Consider the following 25822-nt stretch of genomic DNA (forward strand, 5'->3'; position numbering starts at 1 on the left):
AGCTAGGCCTGAGGCTTTCACACTGTCTAGGATATAGACCCTTTCCAAAGCTATTTTCCAAGGCCTTTATTTCTGTAATTCACACTAAATTCTGGGTTGCAGCTTGTTGGCATGGGATTTGGTTTCTTTCTCTTCACATCAAACAAAGCGCTGGGACACAAACAATGGCACCGGGCAGTGGAAGTAAAAGCAGCTTTGCACTCCCCAGTAGATGACCCCAGAATTCAGCTGGCCGAGAGCTGTAGGGAACAAATTCACCATACAAATGTTCCTCTTTTGCTCTGCTTGATTGTTCCAGGCATTTTTTCCTGCTTTCTTTATTCCAGAGGCAGCCAAACCTTACATAAACATGATCTGCCTCAAAACATTTCTGATTCTGGCAGTTCCTGACAATTCTAAATTTCCTTAATGGAAATAGCACAGGCAAGTCATTCTAAAATGAGCGGATAAAACTAATACTGCTTTATTTGGGAGAACTAAGCCTGAACCATGGGACCTGAGGTCTGATCCCTTTTTCTGCATCCACAAAATTATTTCTTCAAGTCTCATCTCTCCTATCTGTTCAAAGAGGCTTTGCACTCTGCATCAGATCTCCCCGGTGTTTAGTGGGCCAATATGATCATTGTATCTGTAAGGGTGTAAACTTTCTTCTATATCAAAACTTGCTTCCTTATCTATTCCTTCATCCAACTCTACATTTAAAAATCATTCCGCTAAGCATACACATCTGTGAAACTTTCTTGTCAAACTGTCATCCCTCCCAACAGTTTCCAACTCCTCCTGCTTGTTACCAGTACATACAGCTATAGGTAGAATATACAGGCAGAAGTACTATTCCAACAGGAAAAGAACTTTCCACTTTTCCTCACCCATCTGCTCTCCGTAGCAGTGAACCCATAGTACATTGTAATGCCCATACAGCAGCTTCTGTTTCCTACAATGACAGGCCTCTTTGAATCCTGATGCATTCCCAGGCTGGTAAGAGGAACATACCATCCTGGACTGATTCTGGTGAGGACAGTTAATTCCCTTCAGAGTAGCTCACATGCTGCTATGTTTTGCATTTTGGAGCAAAACACTGTGAGTAACACAGCACTGTTTTAGCTGCTGCTGAGCAGTATTTACACAGCATCCAAAACCTTCTGCGTCTCATGCTGCCCACCAGCAGGTAGGCTGAGGGTGCCCAAGAAGCTGGGATGCCACACAGCGAGGACAGCTGATCCAGCTGGCCCAAGGGGTGTTCCACACCCTACAATGCTCTGCTCAGCAATAACAGCTGGTGGAAAGGAAGCACTGGGGGGATGTTCAGAGCTGCAGCATTTAATAACCGTAAGGCCTGATGAAGCCCTGCCTTCCTGGAGATGACTCAACTCCTGCCTGCCCCAGGAAGTAACCAATTAATTAATTTCTTGTTTCGCTTGTATAGACATCTCTGCTTTAACTGTTAAACTGCCTTTATTCAGCTCACCTGTTTTCTCACTTTGTCCCTTCTGATTCTCTCCTCGTTCCCTCAGTGGGGGAGAGAGCAAACAGTTGTGTGCAGATAACCCACACTTCCATCTCCCCACCATCTCTCTTGTCCTCTCTCCTTTTTCTCCATGACCTGTGTTTTCAATGTCAAAACTTCCTCTGCCAGCTCCTCCCTTTCCTCTTTCAGCAGCTTATGGATCTGGTTGAACTTGATACATTCTGACATCAGCTTGAAGTTGGCATCATCCTTCTTCCTCAGCTGCTACATCAGGCGGATGTTCTGCTCTTACATGTCTTCAAAGGCTTGGCCTGTGACATCCATTTCTGACAGCAGGGCCACTTCCTCCTGCAAAAGAATCACAGGCTCTGGCCAAACTGTGCTCTGGTCCCCCTATAGTGAGCCTAAACATTTTATTCAGAGACACCAAACCTAGCGAAGATGGAGGAAGATTCTCGGTGTCAGGGAACACCAAGAATCCCAAAGACCAGAAAAATGTATTCCCTACAAGTCTGCACCACAGCAAAGATAGTCTGAATTTGAAGGTGCAGAGAAAAGATGGTCAGCAGTCACTTGTCTGGCAGAATCAGGTTTGACACAGTCGTTGCCAGAGCTGGGCAGAAACTAACACCCAATTCCCAGCAGCTGAACAGCTGTCAGATACACCAGGGCAAAAATTCTACATGTGCACAGCTTTACAGCTTCCAACTAACAGGCTGCCAAGCTCCTTAAACTCACTTTGGCCACTTCAGCATTGACAAGATAGAGCAGTTCTGTTCTACAATAACAAGAATCCAAATTCTAAGAAAGTACATGTCAAATCATTGTCTTGCCTCTATCCTGCTGAGGCGGTTCTGCTCTCTCATTGGACTGAGCCTTTTTTAGCAGAAGGTATGTACCACCTCCATGCAAACATATTCACTAAATGAACTGAGGAAGTAATAAATCTTAAAAAGAAATTGTAATCTCTTCCCTTAACGGCTGATAAAGCCAATTCTCCTCTATGTGCTTCACCAAGGCCACATGTTTAACTGTTTACTTAATATTTAACTGTTATTAAATGTTTCCCACCATGGCCTGCCTGTGATATTCCAGCCCTGAGGGTAGAGGGGGTTATTTTGCAGGTGGTTCTTTTGCTTGCTCAGTTTTCTTCCTTTTTGGTAAACAAGCACCAAACTCCCATCTCTGGCCCATAGAGGGGTTCCTTTCTCTCTTTCCCCATTGGCTGAGGTACTTGAGAGGGACAGACTCCCTGATACGCCTGATACCAAAAATTCCTCTCTAATGGATAACCCTCCCTTTTCACTTTTAATTCTTACAGAATTTAGGAGTTTTTCTTCCCCATTGTTTCTTTCATCTTTCAATGTCTAATTTCATTTATCAGCAAACATGAAGTTTATTTGTAAAGGCAAATACCTTTTTCCATTATCAACCAGTGGAATCCTTCCCATTGTTTTTTTTATCTCCCAGTGCTAGTTTTATCCACCAGCAGACCCACAGCTTGTTTGTAAAGACAAATCCACTACTCCTCTCAATATGGAGTCATCCTTGGGTCATCTTATCCTGGTAACATAAAACAGCAGCTGAATACAGGCTGGAAAACAAACATGTTTAGGCACATGGGATGAAATGCAAGAAGTAGGCTGGAGATAGGTACCCTAACAATAAGATACAAACTATCCACCTCTTCTTTGGGAACCATGTAGGACTGGGAACACATCTGTGTCCTCTGTTAATAACCTGCTGCTGTGAACTTCTATCCTATTGTTATGACACCAATAAATCAACATTACTTGACCCTCACCATCAAGTATCTTCTTTGGTAATTCATGCTTTAGGCTACTGCACTGGCCACATCACAATCAGATACACAGGGTGTCAAGAAACTCTCTTGGTTCCAAATTCCAGTGATGCTGATCCCATAAAAGCAAGAACATGTAAACACCCCAGGCTTGGGCACTGTTCACACAGGAAAGGGAGAAACAGCAACTCTTACTTGAGCTCAGCCTTCAGCTGCTTGATCACTTCAGCCTCCTTCTTTCTTCCATCTTTATACTTCCCTTTCTCTTTCTTTTTGGACTCTCCTTCTTTGATTTCTTCAGCTTCTGCTTTTCCCGTTCGCACTCCTGTTCCTTCTCTTTCTTTTTTTTCTCGTTCTCTTTCTCCTTCTCCTTTTCCTTCTCTTGTTCCCTCTCCCTTTCCCGTCTCTCCTGCTCCCATTGCTCTTCATCTCACCTGGCCTTCATCTCATTAACATTTTCAGAAGCAGCCCTGGGAACAGTCACTTGGGCAGAAGGATCATCAGGCTCCTGCTTGATCTCTGCAGGTTTCTCCTTTGTGTCTTCAGCGCTGGACTGGAACTGGAGGGGAGCACTGCCACTGCAAGAGCAGATCTGGCACGGAACAGCAAGAGAGATGACCAAGAAAACAAATGTTAAAGTTCTTAGCCAGGAGTCTTCCTCACCCCCTTCTCCCTTGTCTTCCCAGATCCATGCTTCCATGCCCCCTTTTCATGGAGCGCTACACAGCTACAAAGCAAAAGCATTCACTTGGTCAAAGGAAGCAGCAGAGTGCAGAGCTCCACAGAAAATTTCACTGCATCCTGCACAGTGTATCAGAAAGGTTGGTAGTCCTGGCAAGGGTGACAGCATTCCCCCTTCTCCTAAGCCTTTCCCCTCTTTTCTGGCATTTCCTGCTGTGTTACCTTGCTCAGGTCAGACTGGGCCTCTCTCAGTTTGCGCTTGTATCTCAGCACCTCTCCCTTCAGTGGTGGTTGTGATTCTGGAGGCTGCTGATGAGGTGATACATCTCCCGATTAATGGGCCCTGCAAAAACAGAAACACCTCTGCAACAAACCACACTTCTGGCAACCTTTTTGAGGATTGTCATGGCGATGGGGAACAAGCTAAGTGACAATGACAAAGAACAAAATAAGACTGTTATCATTCTGCCACATAACAGAGCAACACTTTTGTCTGAAAAGAAGTCATGCCAGTTTTACACCCAACCATGGCCTCCCAATAAAACAGGTGAAGAGCTTTGGTTTTTGAGATGAAGAGACCTGTCAGAACAAGTATTTAACAGTAACAAAGAATCAACCCAGATGTTCTAGTGCACTGTAGCCCCTAGAGGCCAGTGTGGGTGAGGTAGTGGTCATTCTTAAGCACAGCACAACTCCATACCTTCTTGCTCACTGACAGCCTTGGACCTGCCATAAACAATAATCACCTCATCAATAAAGATGGACACATAGAAAAGCGAGAGAATAGAGAAAGTGCACGTGCAAGTAGGCATTATAGTAGCCTTCTACCAGTAAGACATAACAACTAAAAGGAAATTAACGAAAAAGAAGTACAGAATCTAAATCCTCCTTATAAAGACAGTGAGCAAACTATTGTGGACTAGCAGCAGTGAAACAGACACATATATACATGCATTCACCTTAAAAGTAATTAGGAGGGGAAAAAAATGTTGTAAGCTGAAGGCCACTTATCTTTAAACAAACTCATGCAGATAAACAGAATTCAGAGGTGCCTCAAGACACTTTCCAGCATCAGATCTCTGGATTTAAGTTATTTAGGTTATTTATCTGGATTTAGGTTATTTATCCAGATATTCAGGAAATATCTGGATGGGGATATTTCTTATAACTGGCATTGACTACTAAGAGGAAATCTGGATTATTCTCCCCACCATATATTTATATACCACAGCATCACAGCTTATAGTGTTACCATCTTTAAAACATCACAAACCCACAGGCTGTTTCCTATCTATCCATTCCCCACAGTGGGAAAGACAGAAATTCTTTGACTCTTTCAAGAGCGTCTCTCCCCACACAAGTTCCCTGATTGTTTCTGTTCTTTAGTTCCACTTGCACAGGGCATGGGGAAGGTGGAGGAGGGATCACTACTTGTAAAGAGATGAATACAGTTTTAACCAGACATGGTTAAAATGGACTCAAAATCAGAACGGGACACGGACAGGAAACCATTACATTTTCCAACTCTGGCCACGCGGTGTCACCAACGCACTGAGCTGCAAGTGGAGCCACAGACCCGCTCAATTGTACCTGGAGTAAAGAGCAGGCTCAGAACAGACACTGTAATGAGGTGTTCTGCACACACAGCACCGCAAAGCTGAGGGCAGCCCATCCCACAAAGTTACAGATGTCTCACCTTGAGCTTTTCATTCTGTGTTGTTACTTCCTCAAGATCATTTGTGGCACAGGACCTAACAATTATCTAAAATAAGTATCTAAATTCTGTTCAATTTGTGGGCCTTGTTCTCCTTGAATGTATTCTTCCCCTTGACCACAACTAAGCTCCTGGCCTCATCTTGTGGGCATTAATGGTGATTGTTCCCCCACAAAGGGTGCTCCCAGCTCCATACACCTGGTAGCCTCTGGAATTTACCTGCAAAAAATGCAAAAGATTTCTTCAAGACCCAATGAAACACCTACAAGAATAATGCAGCAGGTCCAAGACTGAAGAAGGAATGCTGCAGGTTCTCAGCTCTCCCAGCAATGTCTCAGAGAGGATGTCACACACCCATCCAACACCCTTCCCACTTCCCAGGTCTCCTGGCCAGCTCCTTACTCGTTCCAGGACATCGCCAGGTGGTGGCTGAGCCTCTGCTCTCTCTGATCTGTCATTGACAAGATCTCTTGCGGATCTTGTCAATGTCCCACTGAAGGTCATCAATCACAGTCTCCAGGACAGACACCCAGGATTCTGCTGTCTCCACCCTCTCCTGCAGCTTGGAGAACTGCAATCAAAGGAGTGCTTCAGCCAGCACTTTGCATAGAGCCAACTTTTCCTGATGCTGCTCAGAAGTAATTTTTCTCTTATCCATCATGTGCTTTTCATCTTCTGTGGGGTGACAGACTATTCCATGAACTGTCCCAAATTTTACACTGGCCAAATCCCAAGACGGCAACAAAAATAAGACAAAACTGAAAATGGAGAAAGAGCAGGAAGCTGGTAATATCTGGCAGAATACAGATGCCGCCATCTCAGCTAATTCAAAGGGGGTTTTTTTTGTTTTTTGATTTTAATCTTTTTAATCCCTATGTCCACCTCCTCAACAGAGCACCTAAGTGCTCAGAGGTCTAAGGCTAAGCAAGACCATCATAAACACAATTTTTAAATGAACTGAAATATCTCAAACATATGCTGCTACTAATGTGAATCCTTTAACAACTGGGAACATCTTGAAACTGGTATCACTGTCAAATGACACAGACAAAACCAAGGAATTCAGAATGACAGGTGAAATAAACAGGGCCAGGAGACTTCTTCTCCTTTTTAATGCCTTTATTAAAAGTGATCAGCTCAGGATTGGGCAGTTTGGCAGGGCTGCAGTCCCCGTCGCGTCTCCCAGGGCGACTCAGAGGAGGAGGATATGCGCAGCTCTGTTCACTAGGGGCAAAGGTCGGGGATCCGATCCTTGCGGGAGCCTTTAGGGTGTGATGTCCCCGACAGATGTTGGTCCTCTCAGCCCAGTCGGCCCCGTCTCACTGCCAGGGACGACTCCCGTGGTCAGGGCGAGAGGGACTCCGAAGGTGTTCCGCATCTCTGCAGGCTCAGCACTTGGCTCCTCACGTCCAGACATCACTTCAGTCTCTCAACTCTTATTTGGCTCGTTGTTTTTGGGGTTTTCTCCATGGGGTTGGAGTCGGGGTCCCACAAAGCATGCTGGTCTTTAGAGTCACTTTGCATAACCCCCCTCCTCCAGGTCTCTTCTCTTCACTGTTCGGGAAGGTCTCCACCCGTTACTGTCTCGGGGAAGGTCCATTACCTCCCCCTAGCCAGGGCTTTTACTAATACAAAAGGAGGGATAAGCTACAACGACCCGTGATTACAATAACAAAACACGCAGAACCTTGGCAGGGACAGAGATCTGGCTGCCTTTTTGTAACTTTTTCTCATAAAAAAAATATTAACCAAATTTTTGTTCATAACAACAGGTACCATTTTCCTTCTTTCAGCAGCAGCATTTAGCTGCTGGAATTCCAAACTCAAGTTAGCTTGGTAGTAGAATGTTTCCATATTCCAAGCATGCTCATCGGTTCTACTACATTTGGAAAGTTGGGAGGAGTGAAGTTTGCTAACTTGCAGGGAAAAACATTTCCTCCAGAGAGCTCAATTACTCACTTGTTGGAGGTAGTGAATTTGCCTAAAGAGGTAGAAATAAGAGCAGTTAAGGGACATCAGGCAGGGTATTCAGAAGGGACAACAGGTAGTCAACAGCTCAATGGAGATGTTTAGAAAGCCATGCTTCTGCCAAAGGTCTCTGGGATCCCCCCTTTGCCCCTTGTGACTGAGCTACCTCCTGAGGGGCAGGGGGGAAGTGGTGGTGCTGGTGCTGTCTTTTCCATCAGAGGAGTTGGAGATAATTAAAGGTAGTGGGGCACAAGAAAGAGGGGAGAACTTATTAATAAAGGGCAGTAAACAGTGGATGCCTGGAGCTTTAACCCTGCAGGTGTTGGGACAGCCTTGTAATATGTGGTAGGGATAATTCACGCTATTAATGTATGGTATAAAATATTGTAAAATCCAAACCATGTCTTTTGACCATCCCAGCTGGGAGCAGCTGTCTTATTTAGATTCAACTAGTTCCTGGACACAAGCTAAGATAACAATTGATGCCTTAACGTAAGAATAGAAGCTCCTAGAATGATTACCACCAGTTTCCTGAGTTATTGGGAGCCACCCAAGAGCGATTATCACCTTGCCGATTGCATCTATCAAGACAGTCAGTGACGCCACCCAGATACATCTGAATACACCTGATGGTACACCTGGACTCGGCCTTTGTCCAGCTCTGCACATGGAAAGAAACAGTGATGCACGTGAAGAGACACAAAGGAAATTTGGTCATCTTTGCCTTGGTCAGAATAAACTGTATAGAACCTTGCCGGGCAAAGCACTGAGTGTGAGCAGGGGGGACTCTGACACTCAGGAGGTCAGATCTTTGTTCACCCAGTGCCAATCCCGGGCTCGACGCTGTCTCTTTGGCGGTGATGGTTTCAAAGACCAAACTTCAGTATAGCAGTCAAATTAATAAATATTTGCTAAATTTTTTTATAATTTTGGCGAACAATTTGATAATTTATAACAGCCTCATGGGGTGAGTCACTGGGACTTTCAGGGATTGGCAGAGACATTCATCAAGATGTACTGCCTTGGGTCTTTTTGTTTTAGCAAAACAAGCTATTGAGGGGTGCCTGGCTAGAGTTAATAACCAGACTACAAAGGAAATTGCAAGGCAGGGAAAATTACCTTGGGCTCTATGTCCTTTCCAGGGATGCTGGATGTATTTTACTGAGATGCTCTGGGCAAGAGGGCTTAGATATCCTCTGATAAAGGTATGCCAGCTGGCAGAGTGGCCAGAAGAGTTTATAGCAGCTTCAGCAACTATTTAATCAGTGTGAGAAACGAGGCTCACTCTTTGAGAGAAGCAACTGCCTACTTTAAAAAATTTAAAAGGTTTATTAAACCTTAACAAAAAGTACAACAAAAGGACTAAACATGGAAAAACAGACCTGGGAGCCCACCCTGCCCCTGCACCATGGCTACCTACCACACGGCTCACTGCTCTTCAAGATGGTAGGTTGCCTTTTATACCCCTGGGGGTTGCATCAGCCAACCCCAGCCCCTCCCAAAGCCTGTCAGTAAACTCTTCTTTGCCATTTATTGGTGGAGGCTACTTTCTTGCAACTTGATTGGAGGGTTGGGTATTGTCATGCTTTGCCCCTTCTATCAACAAGCTTTTCCATTCTCAACTGTCCAACATGTTATAGATGGATAATGAGATGATTGGCTCTCGCAATTAAAAGATAACTACTGTGTAAATATTAAGAAAAGCTTTAGTGATGTACAGTTATGTTATTGTAGTTTAGATGTCCTCTGTTCTCCCCATAGTTCCCTTTTCTCCCCCTGTATTGTGACCATCAGACAGCCCAGGTTGTCTAGGACAGGCAGAAAGAACATGTGCACATGTGCCCCTTGTATGGGGAAGTTGGGAATGGAAAAGCTTGGGGGTGTAACATGGCAACATCTGATCTCCAATCAAGTTCCAAGAAAGAAGTTTCCACCGATAAATGGCAAAGAAGAGCTGACTGACATACTTTGGGAGGGGCCAGGGCTTGATGTAACCCCCAAGGGTACAAAAGACTGAGGATCCATCTTGAAGATGAACTGGCCATGCGGAGTGCATGAGGGGCGGTTCCCAGCGATGTAGCTTTTTCCTTATGTAGTCCTTTTGTTGTATTTTTGTTAATGTTTAATAAACCTTTTAAAATTTTCAAAGTGAGCAGATGTCTCTCACATATGCAAGGGATATTTGTGCACGCCTTCTCTCTACCTGTCCTAGATACCCCAGACTGCCACAGTAGAGAATTGGGGGGGGGGGGGGGGGGGGGAAGGAACTATGGGAGAACATGTTTAGATGGGGACATCTAAACAACAAACCACAATAACATAATTATACATCAATAAAGCTTCTCTTAAAACACACACAATATTCATCCCTTAATTGCAAGAGAAAATAATCTCATTCTTTATGTATAACACTCTTTACAATTTTTAAAGGTTTAATAAGGGAAAATAAGGGATAAGCAAAAGTAACAGCACTAGGTGCATAGCCAGATGCACATGGTTAACAACTCTTATATACTTTTTCAACAACTCTTATATACTTTTGCATTAGTCAAATGCATATTTATGAGAATTACACATATTCAAACATTCCTTCGAGTTTACATGTTCCAGGAATTCTTTCTCTTAGTTCAACCCCTGACTTCAACTTCTTAGAGTACATGCAACAATGCAGATGTGATTTTGAGAGTCTTGTATTTTGTTTCAAGAGGCCCCCTTGTGTGTGGTTATAGTTATTGATAACCGAAGGGTCACTGGTAGATTGCTCCTTGCCCTTTTGGTGTTATGTGCCTGATTCTTTTCAAAGTTATCCTATCACACAGATGTTCTAGCCATTTTTACAAGTACTTCCAACCAACATTAGCTATTTCATTACTTGTCAGTAAGTTACAAAAATAAAGGCATTAGTTATTATTTCCCAGCTGCAATTACTTCTGCAAAATACACATTATATAGCCAATATTTTGTCAAGGCCTAAACTATAATATATATCACACCAAAATATACTATCTACACAGGGATTAGGATATTAACCATAAAAGCCTGACAAATTATACTATATCAAAAGCAGTTAAATAGAGATTACAAACTGTACTATATCAAAATAGTTTACTGAAGCCAATAATAGTGAAAGCCAATAACTACATAAATTATTCCTAACAATCAGTTAACAAATGGTTTCTGAATATGGGATTGTGAAGGCAGTGCACTTGGACGGGGGAAGCTCGTTTTACAGGGGGATCCTTCAAGGGATTATGGCTGCTTTGAGATTTCAGTGGGACCTCCATATTCCCTGGCACCCTGAGAATTCAGGTCAAGTATGAAAAAATGCATATTTTATGATTGGCTTTTCACAAATATTAAAATGAATATTATATGTGTTATGTTAGAAAGTTATGCTGTATTAATTCTCTTAACTAGTGTGTTAAATATAGTTTTAGGTTATAACATAATGTTAAAATAGGAACTATGCTATGTAAGATACTTTTCAACTAGCTCAAGAAAAGGATGAGATAATCAAGAAATTCTTTGCACAGAGATAGCAGCAACAAGACACTAAAAGAGAAAAATTATTGCCTCTTTATTGTGAAGAACTAGTCTTCTTGCAGACTCAATAGAGTCTGACCATGATTTACAAGATGAAGGAGAGGAAGTTGTCAATAACCAGTGTTGTGGGGTGACAGCCTTTATCCCAATATCGTGTGTTGTGTCTGGCAGCTGTGCCTTTTCTCTCTCCCCCCGCCCCGGCCACCTTGCTGCGGCGGGGCGGGGAAGAGAGGAGGGAGTGTGTGACCAGGCACTTTCGCTTTTGGGCTTTTGCTACTTGGCTTGGCTAGCCGCTTGCTTGCTTCCTTTCTGCTTTTTGCGCTGTTTTTTTCTTTTCCTTTTCTTTTGTTCTCTCTTTCTTACCCTCCCCTGAAGATACTGGACCGGCTCCGGACCTGACCTGAGAGCTCCAGGACACCCAGAGCCTGCGAGAGAAGCTCAGCACCCTTCACAACACAGTCTGGTCTCTTTTCTTTTCTTGTGTTGGGGAGTGTTCTTTTGTTACTTGTAAATAAATAGGTTTTGTTTTCCACTTTGCTCCTCCGAGAAATTCCTTCCCGAACCCGGTGTTGGGGGAGGGGTGGTTGGAGGTTTGTTTTGTTTTGGGAGGCTCCCTTTTGGAGATTTCCCCTAATTTGTCCTAAACCAGGACAACCAGAAAACACCCTTTGTTTGAAAAGAATTTTTGAATCATGTATGAGATGTATGAATATACAACAGGCTCTTGCTTTTAAGAGTTAATCCTTTGATAGTGAGCTATGCTTTCAAGAGGAAAGCATCTGAACATACATAATTCTTTGCTTTTATCGTCCTTTATTGTCCTCTGATTGTCCAAAATCTTATTGCTCTAATTTGTATTACTGTTTTTATAACCATTTTAGTACTATTAAACTTTTAAAATTTTAAAACAAGTGATTGACATTTTTCACAAGCAGAAAGGATGAATGGAGGAATAAACACCCTTTGAAACTGGTGACAGAACTAAGATGCCCTGGGCATGGCTTTTGCCATTAGCTTTGGCAAGAATAAGAGCCAAAGCTGAGGGAACATGCAATTATTCCCCTTTTAATTGTTTGGGATTCTTACCTTGCTCATTTTCAACCTAGCAGGGAGGAGAAGATGTATATTTAAACCAATGTGTGGCCGTGTTTGGTGAAATCTCTTTTGACACAAAGCTGAGTTAGCACGGACACTGCCTTTGGACTTTGCAGTTCATAACATCCAACCAGGACTGCAGAGAGAGCAGCCAGAAGAGCGGAACTCATCCTCAGACGGAGGCGCGGGCGGAGCCGCCCCCGCCCACACATGGCCCCGGCAGAGCGGCTGCCTCCCTTCTCGCCCCTGGATGGAGCCACGTCCCGGCTGGAGTGGGTGGGAAGGAGGTCCCACATGGTGAGTGTGGGCAGCATGTTCTGTGCCAGCCATGGTGTGGCAGCAGGGCCAGGGCAGTGATTGTCCCCCTTCATTCAGCAATGGAGAGGCCACACCTTGAGTGCTGTGTCCAGTTCTGGGCCCCATAATCCAAGAAGGACACTGAGGGGCTGGAGTGTGTCCAGAGAAGGGAATAGAGCTGGAGAAAGGTCTGGAGCATAAGTCCAATGATGAGTGGCTGAGGGAGCTGGGGGGCCGCAGCCTAGAGAAAATGAGGCTCAGGATAGACCATGTTCTCAAGAACTCCCTAACTGGAGGGTGCAACAAGGGAGAGGTGAGGCTCTGCTCCTAGGGAGCAAAGGACCAGAAAAGAGGAAACAGCCTCAAATTGTGCCAGGAGAGGTTCAGGTTGGACATTAGGAAGAAATTCTTCACAGAAGGGGTGATGAGACATAGGAAGAAGCTGCTCAGGGAGGTGGTGGAGTCACTGTTCTTGGAGGTGTTCAGGAAAAGACTAGACATGGCACTCAATGCCGTGGTGTGGTTGACAAGGTGGCGTTGGGTCTTAGGTTGGACTCCATGATCTCAAGGGTCTTTTCCAATCTAAATGATTCTGTGATTCTGTGGAAAGTGTGAAACAGATGCATATGCACACACTAGACAGGTTAGCTAAGACTGAGCTAACAGATAATGCAAGTCTGAAGTGAAATTTTAGTGGTTAGGTTTATTATCCTAATCTTTGCAGAAAAACATGAAAACACCTGTCAACAGCATCAGGTTGACAAGGTTCCTGATTTATTTGCATTGCCCAGAGACGCTGGAGATGTTCCATCCCTGGAATCGTCCAGGGCCACATTGGATAGAGCTTTGAGCAACCTGGTATAGTGGGAGGTGTCCCTGCCCATAGCAGGGATTTGGAACAAGATGAGCTTTACGTTCACTTTCAACCCAGACCATTTTGTGATTTGACGTTTAAAGTTTGAAATAGGATTGCACCTCCTAAGCAGCACAAGGTTTTTGAGCATGTACAAAGTTTGCTTTCACCCAGCTCCACTGTAACTGTCAGCATTGATAATGCCAAAAATAAGTACAGTCCCTGTGCTGCAAATCACAATATAATTTGCTGCTATGCCCAAGAGCCACAGACTAACTGAATAATACACAACAAGACTTCAGGCTGGATAAACATCTGAGTTGCAACACAGCTGTTGCAACTTTGTGAGTAAGTGTGAGAGCAGCTGGAACATAGAAGATGACTAGCTTGGCTGAAATCTGGTTTTACACAATACTGTCTAAAAATAATAAATAAAATAAAATAAAATAAAATAAAATAAAATAAAATAAAATAAAATTAAAATAAAATAAAATAAAATAAAATAAAATAAAATAAAATAAAATAAAATAAAATAAAATAAAATAAAATTCGTATAGCAGGGCTGAAAAGCTGAATACCTTGGGGATTTCTTAAAAGGTTGTATTCAGACCTTCTTCACTAGTTACAAAATAAAAGCCACAACGAATTACAAAACATTAGCAAACATGTTTTCCACCTACAGCATTTCTTTACAGCTGGAGAGCACTGAAGTGTTTGATAAGTGGTTGATAAGTGATCGATTCTTAGTGAGGTCAGTTGTTCACCAAAATGTTTGAAATCAAAAGGTGCTTTTATGCTTCATAAAATGGACTCCAAATGAGGGTTTTCATTCAGCACACCTTTCAGTTCTTGCTTTTTTCTTGCCCTTTCTTTATATTTGTTTTTCTGTCCTGCATATTTTTGTCTCAGGTGTAGGATCCATGAAGAATAGATTTATGTCCTTTCTGCAAAGCTCTAAGTGAAATGGGGACAGCCATGACCTTTTATTTAATTTCATGCCAGTGTCTTTTATCTCTGTGCACCTTGGCATTTCCTCTATTTCCTGCATAGCACTCCTACCCTTGTACATTCAGTTCCATATCTGTCTTAATCACCACACTTTAGATAAGCATTCAAACAGACTTTGAAGCCACTTTTTTATACAGCACATACCACAGACCAAAGTGTTTGGGGAGGCCCTAAAATGGGACTTAAAAGGGAAAGTTCTAGCTGCCAACTGGATTGCGATGCTAAAAAACAAATGGCTATGCTGCAGGATACATGTGGATTTTCCACACAGCCTGCAAACTCAAGACTGAGCCTCTTGTTTCCCTCCAGTAGCAAGAATGTTCTGCTTTCCTCAGTGTTGTTGCTAGATTAACTGTCACCTCCTTGCAAATTGTTGTGCAGAGATAACACAGCGGATGAGGGAAAAAATACAAGAAAAAACAACACTCTCTTTGGAGTGGTAAAGAGACAAAGAGAGGGATTAATAATACTTGTATTAATACTTGAGATACTTTTGTGAAGAAGATGGGAAAACCCAAGCAATCCAATGCCAGTGGAGAGGAACTGCAGAGAAAGTCTTGCATCAATTTGCAATTACTTGGAGTCAGGAGTGTGACAAATGCAGCTGCTTTTTCCTGAACCTCGTAGTCCTTCACTTGCAATTGCTACAAGAAAGAGTGGAGCACTTTACAAAATTACAGTTGGTTAAGAATTGTAGTGACTGAAGCAGAGTGTTTCTTGGAAAGGATGTGCACAGGCTTTCAGCATAAGCAGAGGGGAGCCTGGTATTGAGAAACCACCAAAGACCCAGAGATGAACTGATGTTGTGTAAGGAACAGCCTACAGAGGAGACAATTTTTAGCTCGCAGTGTTGGTGTGCTCAGGCTGCGGCCACAAAAGGAGACTTGGATGGACTGAATCTCCGGTAAACAAGAAATGCACAGCCTTGTAACCAGGGTGTGCTAAGCATCACCCGTTACCTGTTCCAAACCTCTGTTCCAAATTAAAAGGACCTACAATACCTCAAATACTGTCTTTCCTTCAAGTTGTAGGAGTAGTAGTAGCCACCAAATTTGCTATGAAAGCCCAACCCATGGGTGTGAAATGCATCCTCTTTGGTAAGGTAGGGAGGTAGAACACAGCATTATGAACTATTCCCATATTACCCAGATGTGTCTGCAGATGTGCAGGTAAATTTGGAGCTTTTGCATACCCAGGACTGTACCTAAAGTGATCTTTGATTTAGCAGAACTGTGCTGCTTCCAAGAGGAAAGGCCCTATGGGAGATGGTCTGCAAACTGATCTCTCTCTCACCTGTTGCTGAACCTGATGTTGTCTTGAGCAGAAGGCTCTGCCCTGGAGGGCAGAGGGAAATCCTCTCTTTTGTGAAAGATTTTGTGTGCCTGGAATCTCCTGAGGAAATAGCAGAGCACAGATTCATCCAAAGGTGGGAACAGAAGAGCTTTTGCCAATCAACTCCAGGTGCTGTCAGTGGCAGATGAAGAAAGGGATTGCAGGTTGTAGGCTCAAGGAAAGAGGTTGGACAAATGGGCCCAAGAACACAAGAAGCAGCCAGCCTAAGATAATAAAGAGAAAAAGTGACATTTTCAGGCAACCAGTGACTAGGAAAAACAAAATAGCAGACCAACTGTGTTGCAGACATTTTTAATGTAAAATCCTTTCCTTAGGATTTTTTTTCCTCCTGAGAAGCTGAGAGGCCTCAGGGACAAAATGTAAATAATGGTTATCTGCTGCTGTGGAATGAAACAGGTGGATCTTTGGTTGGCCCATCTTGGATGTTTATAATTGATGGCAAATCACAGCACAGCTGTCTCAGAGAGAGTCTGAGACTGCTGTTTTTATTATGATTCTTGCTGATTCTATTCTTAGCTTAGCTAGCCTTCTGAGATGAAATATTTTCTTCTATTCTTTTAGTATAGTTTTAATGTAATATATATCATAAAATAATAAATCAAGACTTCTGAAACATGGAGTCAAATCCTTGCCTCATCTGAAAACCCCTGTGAACACCTCACAGTTGGTGACTCTGAGTGAGGAAATTCATCACTTGGTGAGACCCCAGATGAGCTGCTATACTGGGTAAACCCCGAGTGTGTGGCATTGATGGTCACCTCACAAGTGACCACAGATGTGGATTTGCTGTGATGCAGCAAAACATGAAACGATGCTTATGTACACTACAGGTTCCTGGTCTGGCTTCTCCCCTGCAGTCACTGAGAAAATAATTTATTACAACCATTAGGGCACATCAGGTTCAGCAAGCATTTGCAAGCACAAAAGTCAGAAGGAACACCCTCCTGCACATGTGAAATCTGCTGATTTCTTGTCTGTCCAACAAGGGCATTACTAATTGTACCACAGATTATTTTTCAGCTTCTGCATTTACCTCATTTTCTCCCCTTGGGGCTCAAGCAGATCACCAGGATCTCCCAGAACCAGGGCATTCCATTAACCACACCTTCCTATGCAGCATAAACACTCTGGTTCTTGCGCTGTGGGAGGAGGGGAGGAAGAGCGTGTATATTTCTCAGGCAAAAGTGGTGAATACAGGGAAATCAATAGTTTAGCAATAGTAGAGAGTCTCTTCAAAGAGGAATGCTTTTTATCAATATGATGACACATTTTTCTTTCAAACAGAGTTTGAATCAGAATACTCTGGCTGTTGTCTTGTACAGTTTTGCATTTTGATTGTTAAATAGGCCGGTCCCAACTGGAAATTTACAGGTTTGTCATCAAAGACCTTTGTTCACAAATATTCTGTTTCCTTATTCCTGTGCTTTATTTATGTCATAAATAACAGCAAAACTACAACATCTGCAGTGTTAGCAGCCATCACCACATCTGTTTCCTTTTCTCTCCCTGCATTCTTACACCCGCAACTCTACTGGCACAGGTGAATTTTTAAGATAATTCATAATTGTGGGAATAACAAAAAGGTGTTATTAATGATTAGATAATAATCAAATTATACTTAATGATAAAAAAATGCAGATTGTGATTAAAGAATAATTCAATTATAATTTAATGGTGATTTAACAATAATTAATAATTAAGCTGTAACTAAATGGTAATTAATTGAACCATGTTTAAGTTTCTGATTTCAACAATGATTTAAACAGTGATTAGACTCTGCTACTTACTACACTTCTACATCTAAAGCTGTAGCTGGATATATAAATGTCATGAGCCTACAATATACATTTACGCTAAATGTAAAATGTGTTACCTCATTATAGACATCAGGTGTTGGGTAAGGTGGTCTTAGCCTCCAGGAGTATCCTTGAGCAATGTCCCAGCTCACGGGGAGATTTCCACCCGGCCACACAGGAGAGCTTGGTGGGCTTGCAGGGGTCACACGAATCCACAGCCCACAGGGACTGAGGGAGCCAACACCTCTTTTGTATAGGTGCAGGGGTGAGGCTGTTGCAGCTCCAGTTTTGTCTAATCCCAGCTCAGGTGGGTACCTTTAGCTCCTGTAAAACATGGCCTAGACACCTGAATTCCTGGGAAGACAGGCCTGGCACAGTCACAGAATGAGACAGCTTGGAAGGAACCACAGTGAGTTCCAAGTCCCTCCTCCAGCAGGGTCATTCCAGGACACATTGCAGGATTGTGCCCAGGTTCTGAAATGTCTTCAATGAGGGAAACTCCACAACATCTCTGGGCAATCTGTTCAGTGCCCAGTCATTGCACAGGGAAGACATTCTTCCTTACATTCAGGTGGAGCTTGCCAGAGATCAGCTCCTGCCTGTTCCTCTTGTCCCACTGCTGGACCCCATGTCCATCCCCATCCATCCCCCAGGCCCCTCCCCCAACCTCTCCCTGGAGAAACTGACAGACATGGATCAGGTTCCCTCTCAGCCGTCTCTTCTTGAGGCTGAGCAGCCCCATCTCCCTCAGCCTTTCCTTACATGAGAGATGTTCAAATCCCTTTATCATCTTCTGGAACACAGGTAGCTTTTCCTCCAGCCTTTCCAGTCAAAGGGAAGGGGATTTGAAATCTGGCAAAACAACAAATGGTCACAGGATTGGTGCCACAGCCAGGGATGCAGCTTGGACCATAGGAGGTACTTGCAGAAACCTGTTGGGACTGCTGGGGTCCTTTGACACAGAGAGGGAATTTCAGTGACAGACTCACCAAGTTGTTAAGGGCCTTAATTTAAACCTGCTGTGGGATGGGAACTTCAGGCATTTCAGTTTAAAGCCAGGGCTAGCAAGAGAGGCCCAGAATATGGGGAGGGATCACAGATCAGCAGGAGGGCACCTGAATGGCAGCACAAAGGAATTCCAGCCACTCCAGCCACTACTTTGCCTTCATCAGAGTCCAACTTACCTGCCTCTGTGCCATGGCATGAGGAATGAATATGGGAAGCTGGAGTCACAGGCGCACCTGCAGGGCTGGCAGCTCCTTGGCATCATGGCAATGTGCTGGGGTGGATCCTGAAACTGCAGTGGTGGAATGGAAGGGTACAGAATCTTTAGCAAGGGCAGGTGGGGGAGATAAGGAGGGGTCACTCTCTATGCCAGTGACCAGCTGGAGTGAATGGAGCTCTGCCCAGCGTTGGATGAGGAGCTGTCCAACAGATGATGAATCAGGATTAAGGGAAGACAAGGACAGGTGACTTTATTATGGGGGTTTGCTACAGGCCACTGCACCAGGATGACCAAGTGGATGAGTCCCTCTATAGACAGACAGACTCTTGTGATCACAAGCCCTGGTTCTCTTGGGGCACCTCAACCCCCTGTCACACCTACCAAAATCACAGACGGCTCTCCAAAGTCATTGCCTTAAGTCTCTGTGTTTAGCTATTACCTTGCAGATCTCTTCTCAGGCTGCTCTCCACTCCCAGTTCCATCTGATCTGACTGCTGGGTAGCAGCAGAGGGAGCACTGCTTTCTCACGGGATTGCCCTGCAGGGAGGCAGCCAGGTGAAATGGCTGTGCATGTTATGGGACAGAGGAAAATCAATAAACATGAGAAACAAGACAGAAGTTGGGGAAATATCTGTAGTGAATATATATTGAGTTCACAGCCCCTTTACTGGTAGCATAGTCTTATCCTTTTAGTTCAAACAAAACGGGGAAAGTGTCATTCACCTGCCACAGCTGTGTCCCTCATTTCTTAGTTCATTAGCTTTCAAACTGTGCTTCATGGATCTCCAGGGATTTATGAACAACCTGTAAAAGTGAACTACACTCTGATGAGAAAAACAAGCCAGCCTATGACAAAATATACATTCAAGTTTTAACTCTGCAGTTTCCTGTAACCGTGACCATTAGTTACCTAATTGGTCACGGTTACACCCTGAATATTTGTGCATTTTTACTTTTCCAATAGTGCTTAAATTCCATCTCCTTGGACAGAAGAGGTCTGTACCTTCACTGACAGGCCTTGAGGAATGGCAGATCAAAACAGACAGCAGTGCCTTCAATTTCTATCTCATGCACCACATCATTTTTGCAAATGGCCAGGTCCTCTGCACCTCTCTAGCCACTTCTCTTACGCTTCAAGCTGTCATTAATCTGTTAACTGTGACAGTGTTACATCTACAGTACACAGACCATAAGAAACAAAAGTTCTAAGGGAGCCGAGAGCTTAAGTGCAGCAGCCTTGATCTCTTCCTGGCTTATCTGATGATAAGATGATAGATGCCACTCATCATCTACAAACAAGCAAAGAACAATTGCTTTCAGCAGTGCTTGAGGAGGTGAGAGGTATATTTGGTACCTGCCAGTAAAATGGAATCAAATAACTACTGGTCTCTTACCATTAAGGTTCCTCTGAACATTTTTAGTAGCACAGCTATTGCTGGGATGGTTGTATTTTCTGGGGAGCCCAGCTCCCAGTTTGGCATGGAAGTGCAGCAATCAGATCTGTGGATGCTTGGCTTCTGCTGGACACTGGTGTTGTCAAAGGAGGCCTGACACATTGCAGGAATATTATCTGGCAATTGACCTACTAAAAGCTGTCAGAGAATAAGAGGAATTGCAGATGAGAAAAGCTGGCCATCTGGCCCAGTAATAGGGATCAGTTCTTGGCAGGGACCTCAGGTTTTGGAATTTGAGGATATCTGTACAGTCCCTGTCAGCATGCCCATATGTTACAGGAGATCTCTCTATGGCTCCTTGGAAAGCTTCCATTGACTTCCTCAGATTCGAGCAGGACATTTGTCACAGCACCACAAAGGCCTTGTCTCTGCCAGAGAGGGTTCATCAGCAGGGGAGCTGGTCCTGAGCTGGCAGCTCTTCTGCATGGTGTTAGGCTGGGGTGTAGAAAAGCTTTTCACACAAAGGTTTCAGCTTGGGTGCTGCTGTAGGTTCAAAAGTGTAAAGTACCATTTGTGTGAGCACCATTACTCCCACTACTGCTATGGCCAAGCTGGGACTGTGACAGCCCATGACATTTCCACGACATTTTCCAAGAGCCTGCCTTTGTTTCCCTCTTTCATCCCTTTGTACAGAGATGACTCAATGGCTCTGACCAAATTACTTCATCCAGCTGTTTTAATGTTAGGAAAGAAATGGCTTTTCCCACTGACACTGCGAAGAAGTGTAGATAGGCCAAAAAGAGCCATTTAATAATATAATTGTACAGGAATAGTTGTGTCTCTGTCTCATGGTGCAAGAAGGAGAAGGCAGATGGTCTCTCTTATATTCTGGAGGAATCTAAAATTTTGCAGCTTTGAAACATAAAGGGAACATTTTTTTCCAGGAACAATCCAGCAGGTTAAAAGCAAGATTAGTGACATAAGGGAATTCATGTGAAAAGTCTAATTGCCCAAATTTTTGTGTAAGCTTCTGAAAGCCAGGCTGTGAGGTGTTCAGGGCAGCCAAAGAAACAGAACAGAAAAGGCAAATATGGCAAACTCTAGCTTGTGTGAAGGTGAAGGTTTGCTTAAAGTGAGTGTGCGTGTATGTGCGTACAAAAATATTATATATTTATAGAAATGTTTCAGTTTAAAATTCAAGGCATGTACTTTTAAATTGCATTCTTTTAAATAAGAAGTGGGAGTCAGTGGCTTAATTACATGTTCATGTTGCTGTGCCCAAGTATTTCACAGAGTCTAATAAGGAGGACACATCTGAGAGAAACAGGCACACACATTATCCTTAGCATACATAGACCCATGCTTCAGACTTTGGGGAGGAGAGTGGAAAAAAAAAACACCTTTGGAAGTGTGTGAACAGCAACAGGGAAGCAGGTATGTCGCCAAAGAGGTAAAAGTTTGTCTCTCCTATATGTGCTAGACTAAGATACAAGAATTCTGGCTTTGCTTTGTGGCTGTGATCTTGTCGTGGGGTGACAGCCTTTATCCCAATATCGTGTGTTGTGTCTGGCAGCTGTGTCTTTTCTCTCCCCCCCCCCCGCCCCCGGCCGCCTTGCTGCGGCGGGGCGGGGAAGAGAGGAGGGAGTGTGTGACCAGGCACTTTCGCTTTTGGCTGCTTGGCTTGGCTAGCCGCTTGCTTGCTTGCTTTCTGTTTTTTGCGCTGTTTATTTCTTTTCCTTTTCTTTTGTTCCCTTTTTCTTTCCTTCCCCTGAAGATACTGGACCGGCTCCGGACCTGACCTGAGAGCTCCAGGACACCCAGAGCCTGCGAGAGAAGCTCAGCACCCTTCACAACACAGTCTGGTCTCTTTTCTTTTCTTGTTGGGGAGTGTTCTTTTGTTACTTGTAAATAAATAGGTTTTGTTTTCCACTTTGCTCCTCCGAGAAATTCCTTCCCGAACCCGGTGTTGGGGGAGGGGTGGTTGGAGGTTTGTTTTGTTTTGGGAGGCTCCCTTTTGGAGATTTCCCCTAATTTGTCCTAAACCAGGACAGATCTAAACATTATTATGTCACTGTCACCAGAGAGGGGTACCTAACCTTTAACAGAAAGGGATTTCCATGTATCCTGCATCCACCTTGCCTGTTGTTACATGTTTGAAGCACAGTAACAAACACACTAAGTCCTTTCGAACTTGGTTAGATCAGAGTTCCGATGTGCTAAAAAAGCCTTAGGGGTCCTTTGCTGGAAATTAATTTTGGCTCATCTGTCCTCAATGTCCCAGGACTATTCTGTGATGCCTTCGCCATACAGGATTCCACAGGGGCCTTGTATTTTAGCTTACCCAGAGACTAGTCCCCTGCTTTCTATTTTCTCTGTCAGTTCCTATTTCACTAACCATGCTTTTTTCTTCCTTTCTAGCCTTGGACAACCTGTGCAGGTTTGGTAGCAATGGCCCCAGTGGTATCCTGCAGTCCAGGGAGAAGGATACATTGGAGGTAAAGGACTGAGGGCATGAGCAGTGCAGGAGTGCTCTCTTTCTGCAGTAGTTATGTTCCACTGAGCCTGGCAGCTCTGTGGGAAGTGGTGCCATTGGTCCAGCCCTTTCATTCATCTCCTCACCCTGACTGTGGTGACTTTTGGTGTGCTGGCACCTTTGATCTGCCACCGGCTCCTGCAGCCTTACTTGTACCTGAGGTGCTGGCACCTGAACACCATGAGCCAGGAGTTCCTGGAACAGAACCAGCGGGAGGGCCAGGATGCTCTCCATTACTTTGAGAAGATGCAGATGCCAAATGCCTCCAAGGCCTCCGGCAGCGACGCCTTCCAGCCCTTGCTGCTGACCACCATTATCACTGTGCAGAGGCAGAATGATTTCCACTACGTCTTGCAAGTGGCCTCCCATTTCCACTGCCTCCTCCAGAAATGTGGGGCGAGTTGCCAGAGCCACTGCATGCTCCTCAGTAATGTGGAGGCGGACCCCAGCTGCTGAGCAGCCTCTTTCCTACGGTCAGTCATGACAGAAGGGGAGAGAATCCTGACCCCGGCCTGAACCAGTTTGAGAAGGAGAAGCAGGACTACATTTTCTGCCTGGAGCAGTCACTGTTGATGTACAGCCCAGAGTACATCCTCCTCATGGAAGATGATGCTGTGCCAGAGGAGGAGATATTTTCTGTCTTGCAGCACCTCTTCTCGGCCCAGTTCTCCAAGCCCTACCTCAGAGACGCTCTCTACTTCAAGCTGTACTGTCCCGAGAGGCTCCAGCACTACATCAACCCTGAGCCCATGAGGATCCTGGAGGGGCTGGGCCTGGGCATGTTCCTGGGGCTGGTGCTGAGCTGCGTGTACTGCCGGGCTGTGGGGCGGGCGGGCCCCAGCTGGTGCCTGGTGGCATTCTTCACTCTGTATAGCATGGCGCTCTCAGAGCTGGTGAGGCAGCACTACGGGCTGGAGCTGCACTGCCTGCACCCCGCGCTCTACAACGTGGCACCAGCCAGCAAGTGCTGCACGCCCGCCATGCTCTTCCCCACTGCCTCTGCCTGCCGGGCCTTGGGATACCTGTGGGGGCTGCGCTGCTGCAGGGCTTTGCCAAGGACATCGCCCTCTACTCGCTGCTGCGGGGCAGGGTGAGAACGCTTTCATGGTGGAGCCCAACCTGGTGCAGCACGTGAGGATGTACTCCAGCCTCTGACTGAACAGCGACCCGAAACTGCTGTGAGCTGCTCCTGCCTTGCTGCACAACAACACCCAGCGCACTCGCCATGGGGCAGAGGGATAGTGTGCAAACTCGGAGTCTATGCTGCTTGTCTTCGCATGGACAAAACTAATTCTCTCTAAAAGTACAAGTTTTCTTAAAAAATCAGCTTTTGTTCATGGAGACCCTATTTAATATGATCTTGGAATTAATGCATCACCATGCAGCACCTGGGAGGGAAGTGAAGGATTCCAGCTTACTCTCCTTAGCCATTCCAAAAAAAAAGCTCTCACACCAACATGCACAGCTTTCCTGCCTACTCTTCCTGGACAGTGGTTACAAAAATCCTCACCTTAGGGCAGCAGCAATGTTGGACGAAGTGAATGTTTCAAATTTAAGCTAATGATGAGGGGAAGGCCTTATTTCCCCATCCTTACTAAGGTCTTATCTGTGACCTGTCTCCGTTCCAAAGCTGTGGTTTTGAGCAGACCCATCAAAAGCAGAAGTCGTTGCTGGAACTTTCCCACAAATTCTGCCTAGATACTTCAAAGTTTTGAAGTCTCTTTAGTTACTGTCTCCCTATCTGTGCCTCCACCATTCCCACTTCTTCTCCTTCAACCAGAGGCTCTTAAAAACAAAACCTCTGCTGCTTCATTAAAGGTCACCTCTTAGAGTAGGGATAGGAAAACAGAATCACAGCCACTGATGCCACACAGATGGGCTCCAAAGGCACATTTTCATTGATACACGACACACATTGTACACAATGTTTGCTGTGTTGGTCAGGATCATCACTCATTGTTCTGTATCCATTAAAAGAGGTCTTGTCAGCCATTGAGCGAACTTATACATTCAACATGAATTTACCTTGACTTTCCATCAGCACAGAGGCAAAGGAAAGATTCAATCAGGTGCTGTTGTGCAGGATCCTTGTTCATTCTGGGGCTGTAATTCACAGCTCAGCTGGAGTGGTTCATTCACTACTCCTGGCAGAAAGCAAAATGATGGTGGGAAACAAAGACAGCTGTTCACAAGAGCAAGCAACAATAGCACAGCACATCAAGGGGCCACTCTGACAGTGACCAGTCTCCTGGTTGTTAGGCATCTGGTAGAAGTACTTTCCACCAGGGCTATGGGCACAGTTAAATAGAAAACCTTGCAACAGACAAGAGACCTCATACTGAATAAAAGCAGGCAAAAATTGGGTATATCTGATGAATACTTTGGCTTTAGTTAGCTTGGAATCAAATTCATTTTGAGGTGGCATCTGGTGGAACTATTTTAAAAACCATATTCCTTGCTTTGGAATGAACCAAGAAAATATTTTTTGTTGAATTTAATCAGTGGGGGTTATTTGTTTTTTTTTTCTTTTTGGTTATGGATGGGGTCTGCTTTGAATTTTCTTGTCCCAGCTCTCTCCCAGGTGACTTATGCCTTAAGCTCTTAACAAGTCTGATTGTAGGTGAGAAATACCTAAAGCTCTTGAGAGACGAAACCAAAGAAAATGGCAACCCTCCCTCTATCAGCACGGTGGGCACCAGTTACACAGCACAAAGGCACAGTGCAGGTTAGCTGAGAAACAGCATCACAGCAGTGCTTTGCTCTCCACTAATCAGCTGGATACCTTCAGAATATCTTTGGAAATTAGAGGGCGTAAAAACTGCTTATGGGTTCCATGCCATTCCAAAGGCCTGGCCTTTAGGCCTCCTGGCAAAAGACACCAGGAAAATGGCACAGGCAAAACCACATTTTGTTCCCAGCCACTGGAAGCCCTGGAGATGCCAGGGCAGTCACACAGTGGCAGGTGGGCAAATCTCTCCTCTGGCTTCACGGCCAGTGAAGAGATTTGTGGGGTTTGGGTGTCAGGATTTGAGTGTCACTGTGTATTTATTCCACCAAGTGCCTGCTGATACAACTGGTTTCTGGATCTTCAGC

At 44.5% G+C, this 25822-nt stretch overlaps 1 protein-coding gene and 1 pseudogene across 1 annotated transcript; one reads left to right on the plus strand and one right to left on the minus strand.

The window, feature by feature from the left end:
• The window catches only part of LOC102061756 (E3 ubiquitin-protein ligase BRE1A-like), a 38301-nt pseudogene extending 33539 nt beyond the window's left edge, over positions 1–4762 (minus strand).
• A 17982-nt stretch (positions 4763–22744) lies between these two features.
• On the plus strand, positions 22745–23911 carry LOC102061411 (post-GPI attachment to proteins GalNAc transferase 4). The gene is given in 4 exon segments (XM_005497931.4): positions 22745–23174; positions 23177–23767; positions 23770–23811; positions 23814–23911. Coding segments are annotated over 4 exon segments (1161 nt in total).
• The last annotated feature ends 1911 nt before the right edge of the window (positions 23912–25822 follow it).

This window comes from Zonotrichia albicollis, chromosome Z (genome assembly GCF_047830755.1).
Source record: "Zonotrichia albicollis isolate bZonAlb1 chromosome Z, bZonAlb1.hap1, whole genome shotgun sequence".
NCBI classification, from domain to species: Eukaryota; Metazoa; Chordata; class Aves; order Passeriformes; family Passerellidae; genus Zonotrichia; species Zonotrichia albicollis.